Source organism: Leptodactylus fuscus, chromosome 8 (assembly GCF_031893055.1).
Source record: "Leptodactylus fuscus isolate aLepFus1 chromosome 8, aLepFus1.hap2, whole genome shotgun sequence".
In the NCBI taxonomy this organism is placed as follows: domain Eukaryota; kingdom Metazoa; phylum Chordata; class Amphibia; order Anura; family Leptodactylidae; genus Leptodactylus; species Leptodactylus fuscus.
This window is the reverse complement of record NC_134272.1, coordinates 20560098-20567999: the sequence shown is the minus strand read 5'-3', so window position 1 is coordinate 20567999 and position 7902 is coordinate 20560098. Positions and strand designations below refer to the sequence as shown.

Sequence of the window (7902 nt, the reverse complement as noted above, 5' to 3'; positions counted from 1 at the left end):
CGCCCCAGTTTCCTCCAGGCGTCAGGGTGTGCTCAGTACTGAAAATTATTATCACAATTATTGCATCACAACAACATAAATCTCCCTGACTGACTCTACTAGTGACAGGGTCTACAGAACATCGACATGTAGCAAGTCAAAGTAACAACAAGGGCCCCTGTCCATCAGGGGCCCTGAGGTCCACATGGCCAGAACTGAGCAGTGACTGGAGCCTCTATGGTGGTTATACAGTCACTTCCAACATTTTTGGAACTTGCAAGTAGTCGTGATGTTGTAACATCTAAAGATACTCAGAGGTGAGAAAATTTGGGTCTAATTCACTGCTGCTACTATGTCACTTTATGGCGGTCATTGGCACTAATCACCCGTGGATGTAGTTGGTGGGCAGGGGGTCAAAGGTTCCTAAGATCTGATGACATTGGATAATAATTTTTTCTTACAAAAAGTTGTAAATCAGAAATATGACCATCGATAACCCAAATCTTTGTCTTCCCTCAGTGCTCCAGTCTGTACCAGGCACGGAAGCAGGTAAGATATACAAGTATAGAATATACTGTATATAGTTATGGGGGTATACCGGGACTACAACATTGATGGGCTACTCTTATGATATGTTTGATCAGTGTGTGGTCTAACCTCCACGAACCCATTGGATCAGCATCATGATGAGACTGTGGTGCTACTTTAAGTCTTGCATTCTCTTTAGTGTAATGTTCATCAGAGTCTTAGAGGTTGGACCACCATCCACCAAATATTCCACCATCTACCATCAATATTCTAGATCTGGAGAACTCGCTTAAGGAGTCTTCTCAGTTGTCCCTGTTTGCATTGCAGCCTGTGGAAAGCAAGGATTGCATGCCAGGATCTTTGGTGGAACTGATGCAGCTCCAGGGGAATGGCCATGGCACGCGACTATGGTCTACAAGGGGAAGCCAAATTGTGGTGGAACTCTGATCTCCGAGAAGTGGCTTGTCACAGCCGCTCACTGCTTTGACAAGTAAGTGAAATGAAGTGGAGAAGGTTCCAAAATATTAGAGGGAGGTCCAACAGTAAATATCAAAATGAGGTGCCTCAATTTAGTTCGTGAAATGGTGACATGAACCAAACACGGGAGAGGAGCCCATGTGCGTCCGTGGGTGCATTTGGTCAATGTGATTCTGGTTAAGTATCACTGCCTGATTGACAAGCATTGACTTATGTTGATTTTCTTTTTCATATTCAGTACGGCTGTAGATAATAAAAGTGACCCCACACTATGGAGAGTGTTCCTTGGCTTCACCAAAATGGGATATATCCCTGAAGAAAGCTCAGCAGTCAATGTTACACCATCTAGAATTGTGGTACATAACCAGTATACCACCTACATCAAAGGACATGACATTGCGCTGGTGGAACTCTCCCAACCCGTATCCTTTACAAGATTTATCTCTCCTGTTTGTCTCCCAGAGAGCACCCACCGATTCCACTTCCGTAGGACCTGCTATGCAACTGGCCTTGAAGATGTTCCAGAGGGGGGTGAGTATCATTTTTTAAGTAGTGTGAAGGAGCCTTTTCCCAGTCTTTACCCCCTGTTGGCCTCTTCTTTTCCCATAGTGCCCCTGGACAGCAAAAGGTCACTGAAGAAAGTTGCCCAAACATTGATTGGGTGGAAAACATGTAACTGTATCTACAATGCTCAGATGAGGCCAGAAGTGTCCAACCCTGCGAAGCCTGGCATGTTGTGTATAGTGGACACTTTTGGGGAGAAAGGTCCTTGTCTGGTAAGTGCAGAGGACTGTGATCTCATATATTCATGGCCACCATGATAAGATAGGAGGCTCTTCTGAAATCAACCATCTCATGTCCTGTGCCACAGGGTGACTCTGGAGGTCCTGTGGTCTGTATTGAAGATGGGGTCTGGTTCCTTGGTGGAGTTATCAGCTTTTCACAAGGATGTCACCTGAAGGATAATCCCACCATCGTCACATCTGCATCCTTCTATGAAGACTGGATCCAGGAGTGGACAGACTCTTCTGTAACCTTCTCTCCCCAGTACATTAATGTCACCGATGATGTGGATAATGACACCTGCAGTGATCTTCTCAGTAATCTGACCTCAGGTAACCTCTAGGACCGGACATACATCATGGCTCTTCAAGATCTAGACTCCCGGCAAGGTACATATAGAGATAGAACACGGTAAAACCATTGAATGAAGAGGTCAAAACTTGTCAAAGGTCATCATAGTCCACCAGAGTGTACCTTCTCAGTATAGGGGTGCAACGAGAAGGTTGAAGAACATACAGTAGATCTGGATATAGTGATGGGGTCACAAAGGCCTTAGGAGAGGAATGAGGAGATGGTTATGACTGCCTTGAACTACTTTATAACAAGTGACCCAATATTTTTGCAAAAACTGCATGAGATTAAGAGCAATCTTATCAATTATGCTGGCTTCCTGTAGAAACTCACATCCTGCCATCGCCCCCTTTGACACCATTACTACATTATCTAGATCTTGCCAGCAGCTGGTAAAGGACAAAAATTCTATATAAACCATCTCTCTATTTTTCTCAAGGTTGTGGATTTTCAGATGTTGATACTGCAGGCTCAGTGAGCCCTGGGCCATGGCCGTGGCAAGTGGACCTGTGGAAAGATGATCGAAGGGCCTGTGGAGGGGCTCTGATCTCAACCAACTGGGTTATAACGGCGGCTCAATGCTTTGTTGGGTGAGAAAATCTACAATAATGGAAACATGGGAAGGAGGTAAAGGTAATAAAGGGCACAAAGAGGCGTATAGAAAGAACTAGAGGAGGTGAATTGATGGGAAATGTATGGGTTCTACGAAAGTAGAAATGGATGGGTTCAAACAGAGAAGGAGTAGAAGACCACTAACCAGGAGTCATGGTGGCAAGAAGGTGGAATTACACGTCAATCATGCTGTAGAATTGGAGTGTCCTTGTTTGGGTCTTCATTGTGTCTTGCTCTTGGTTCCTTGTCTCTCTTTTGGTCATACAGCCATGACTCTTCAGATTCACCACTGGATTGGTCAGTCACTATAGCCTCCGGGACACAAGCAATGAGGCAGATGGCTGTGCAGAAGATCAGTATTCATGGGTCTTACATCACTCCAGAACAAGGGAATAATGTGGCCCTAGTTCAGCTTTCAATGCCAGCACAACTAGGACCCTACACCGAACCAATCTGCGTTCCCCAGTCTTCCCATAACATTCCTTACTCGTCCTCCTGCTGGTTCAGTGGTAATGATGGCCATCCGTCAGGTGAGGGTCTTCTGATGTGTCTTTCTATAAGGATCTTGACCAGGGAGACATTAACTGAAAAACCATCATCTTAATTCTGACCAGTTTTCTGTTGCATTCTTCAGACGACGAAATGCAGCCTTCCCGAGGAGTAAAGATGGATCTGATTGGTCCTAACCAATGCAACTGCATTTACAGTCATCCAAATTCTGACAATCCCAGGGTTTCTATACTGCCTGGTATGATATGTGCCACCAGGAAGGAGGCTACAGGGGGCCAGTGTCTGGTAAGTTTAGTTTCAAGATACTATAATGTTGTGATCTCTATGTAGCACCTCTAGAGGCAGGATGAATGAACTTCAAGTGACTCCATTGCCTCCATTTTTCCAAAAACCCTAATACCTGAGGAAATTGAGATTGACCCTTGTGATTAGTGTATGAAGTACACTGAAGAGACTCAGACCTAAGTCATGTAAAATTTTTCAATGAATGAATGTAATAACCTTCCTTTGCTCTCTCGGCAGATTGATTTTGGGGGGCCCCTGGCCTGTAAGGAGAATAAGACCTGGTTTCTAATTGGTGTACGAAGCTTTGGAAGAGGTTGTGACCCTTCACTTCCTGAGGTGTTTACAGACATCACACAATATGAAACTTGGATATATCGGGAGACACGAGATGCCTCCTTCCGCTCACAACTGAACACTCAGCCTGCAGAGCTGGATACAGATAGGTGCTCCTTCAATAGCCCAAGAGGTAAAGAACCGCTAGGCCTGTTACGGTATATACATGACCAAATCCCATAATACAGATCTGAGACCAAATAGCATAGTCCAGACTGGTGATATCACTCTATCCTTCTATTGGGGATTACATCACTATTCTTCAACTGCGATGACATCATTGTTCTTTAACTAAGAGATGAGATCGCTATTCTCCATCTAGAAGTGATGACATCACTACTTTACATCATTTGATTCTCGCTGTGCCCCCCATCAATTTGAGGTTTTCTTTTAAATTCAGCCATTGGCAATTGGAAGATTATGTGTGAACTAGTTCTGATTCTCCAAGGGGCCGGGAACCTTTTATCTTCTCAGAGAAAAACACAAGGTTGCCGCCAAGATGGAGAGTCAGAGCTAGCTTATATTTCATCTATATTTTTTGAATGGGTGGATGGATTTTAAAAAGATCAACACCAAACTGATCGGGGGCATAGCGAGAGTCAAAGTATGTATTTTATTTTGCATTTTCTCCACGGTGACAGATTCTCTTTAAATCATATGTAATGATGCGGCAAGATTTCAGCTGTGAGTGATGACATCACTATTCTGTGATTCTCTTAAACCACAAATGAAGTCATCACTACTTCTCCAATATCATGGTGTGTTGCAGCTTGTGGGCGCTCAGTCTCTTCCCCTGGCCCTACTAGTGACGTCACAGAGAAGACGTGGCCATGGCAGGTCAGTATACAGCTATACGGATCCCATGTCTGCTCTGGTGTACTGATTGCTGAGACCTGGTTCCTCATCGCTGCTCACTGTATTCCCAGGTATCACTAGACAGGCGGGTCATAGATGGGCTGTTTCTATATGGTGCCATCTTGGTACTCACATGTGACTGTTCTCTGCAGGTATACCTCTATCAGTGAGTACACAGTATCACTAGCTAGACAACTGCAGGATGGGCCCAATTCCCGAGAGGTGACTCGCAAGATCAAGAGAGTGGTGACCCACCCAGGATACAACATGAAGACTGGAGAAAATGACCTGGTATTGGCGGAGATGTTCTATGGAGTTACACTCAGTGACTACATTCTACCCATTTGCCTCCCCCATGACCAGTCTCCACTTCCTCCCACTAGATGTTGGGTCAGCGGCTGGGGAAAAATGTACCCCTCAGGTAAAACACTGAACTTTACACTGTAGCACATGGTAGCACCATATACATCGGCCATTCAATGGGAGGGATCTCGAGTAGGGAATACTAAGAAACATTTATGAAGCCATAATCTCAGCCATTCAACCAACATTGATGACTCTAAGCCGTAGTCTGGAACTGCCCATAGACAATAGGGTTTTGTTGGTGAATGCCATCAAATATAATGATGGGTATGGAGGCTGGTTTACTACATGCTACTCGGATGGGGAATTGATTGGCTTAAACAAACCAAGTCTGATCTGATTGTATGTGGGAGCTTTGGTGGCCAAGTCATGGTGGGCCCTTTGTCCACCTCATCCTTTACTTTATAAGTAAAAAGATGGGTCCCCAAGCTCAAATATGTCATCTGCCCAAGTTCTCTCTGGCCCTGACTACCACTAGTTAAGTGCCAGGTTCACAAGTTAATGTGGACAACAAATGTCAGAAAGAAATCTGGCTGTTGAGAAATATTTCTAGCTTTGGTTCATCCCAGATCAAGTCCCAGTCAGCAGGACATATTTCCTATTGTCCCTGACAGATGACAATCACTATTATCTTTTCTCATCTGACTCTTGATGTAATTTATTGAGCCATGTCCTTCACTTATCCAGACAGCATCTCGTCTTCTCCACCTCTGAGACATCAGGAAGTCTCCATTCTGGACATCAAGAATTGTGGAGCTCAAGGTAACACTACACAAAGTGGAGAACAACTGTGTGCAGCTGCTAAAAGAGACAACACATTCACATGCCTGGTATGTACATAAAAAACAGAGGTAGATGACGGAAACGAGAAGTTTCGAAAAACACTCATGGCCATTGTCCATCAACTTCAATGTCCACAGATGGATTCCAGCGCTCCACTTGTATGCCAACCCAAGTCTGGAGGTTCCTGGTTCTTGTTTGGTATGACTAGCCAAAGGTCTCCACCCAAGAGGAACACATGTCCTGGAAACTTTACCGCGATCATGTCCAAAATGTCCTGGATCCAAGAAGTGGTTCCCATCAAGGATCTAAGCTACTTCAACAGTAATAAGACCTTTCCAGATGCCAATTCCACCTCCACCAATGGTTCCTGTCCTGATTTCCACACGGAGGATGGAGTCTCTTGTGGCAGTCACACAACCACCAAACCAGACATTATAAGCAACACCACCGAAGATGGAATGACAACGGACTCTGGTGCAAAGTCTTTGCATTGGCAAAGGTCTATTCATTACCTTCTATTTCTCCTGAGCCTTGGTCTTTGTGTCTGAACACCTTCAAAGACTGGGTTCATAAGCATCATGAGTACTATGGCCTATATAAGAAGTGTCACCACCAGAAGATTTATACCTACAACTTACTTTGCATTTCTGCAGCTTTACTGAGGATAGAATAACCAAAGATGAGCTTATTATACCACAGATGAGCACTAGACATGGTCGTTTTAACACATTAGTAGGCCCTGGTCATAAGATTCAAGTGGCGCCCCTGCCAGGTAATTTATCCCCCCTCAAGTGACCGACACAGATTTCCCCTTCAGTGACCAATCAAATATATTAACTAGAAAATAAATTATACTCACTTAACACCAGAAAACTCTGTGGGAATGGGGTTATCTTCTGGGTATCAAACATACAAGAGTATCGGTAATGGGCGGGGCTTGAATTTCAGGTCAAGAGTTAGGTATTTTGATGAAACATTTCAACACTCAGAGATTTCATTTTGACTGTATTATTGGTATATCAGTGTAGGATCCGATAAGATTATACAATAGGACTATTATAGGATGGTTAACAGTTAGGAGATACTAGGCTCACATATCACCACTGCTCTGTAAGGTTGTGCTGATGCTTCCTGGTCACATGGCCACTAGGTGGCACTGCTCTATTGTATTCTCTATAATGTAGATCTATAGATGTAGATTATATTATAGGGATGTTTATTCTATACAGATAATGGCGTGGGATAGACCAAAACGTGAGGCATCAGCTCAGGTAGGTTCCATTTCTCTTCTCCGTAGAGGAAGGGACAGGGCCAAATTTTGACCTTTGCCCTGTTCATTACTACAGCTGTATATTTTTGGACATAGTTCAATCCAAATAAGACCAATCATCCAGATTATGCATACAAGATGAAAAAAAGCAATGGATCCGCGCTTACCCTCCAATCGATTTTATTCAGCTTTCAAAAGACAACACACAACGCGTTTCGGGACAGTAACAATCCCTTTTTCAAGTGTCCGTTTAGTCCTTCAGAGTTATAAACACAATGAGCCGTTTATATAGAAACTGACAGGAAAGCGGTATAGCCTTCCCACTTCCGGTATAGAATATGTAGTATCCATAAAAAAAGTCTCCATAAATGTCACATCATCCAAACTTATGGAGACATCGTACCTTTACTGTAGGCTCGTCAATATTTTATTTCATACGTCCATTTCCTCCATTCCCCCACATAGACCTGAAAGTACGCCGTCAGTTCCGCAGTGGAACGCATATGCGTTTCACCAAACCGGGAGTATCCCTCGCGCATAAACGGAGGTGCGGCCAAGAGAGAGGCCAGCCTGCTTGTTAATCAGCAATGGAACGCATATGCGCTCCATATAGTGCGCATGCATGCTGGATAGATGTAGGTTCCAGCTCACGGCCATGCCTATATATATGTGGTACTGTTAGTAAGATCAATTTGTACCCAAAGACAATGCAATTACTACTACTGTACGATGTCTCCATTCATATCTAATATACATAATATACATAAATAAAT

The 7902-nt window shown here is 43.9% G+C and overlaps 1 protein-coding gene across 1 annotated transcript; it reads left to right on the top strand.

Moving 5' to 3' along the window:
- Nucleotides 1-593: 593 nt before the first annotated feature.
- Nucleotides 594-6407, top strand: PRSS53 (serine protease 53). Its single transcript, XM_075284776.1, has 13 exons — nucleotides 594-624; nucleotides 835-997; nucleotides 1223-1515; nucleotides 1594-1760; nucleotides 1856-2099; nucleotides 2558-2708; nucleotides 2998-3260; nucleotides 3365-3525; nucleotides 3763-3991; nucleotides 4628-4784; nucleotides 4866-5134; nucleotides 5764-5906; nucleotides 5997-6407. Exons 1-13 carry the CDS (start codon nucleotides 594-596, stop codon nucleotides 6405-6407), a joined length of 2682 nt encoding a protein of 893 aa, XP_075140877.1.
- The last annotated feature ends 1495 nt before the right edge of the window (nucleotides 6408-7902 follow it).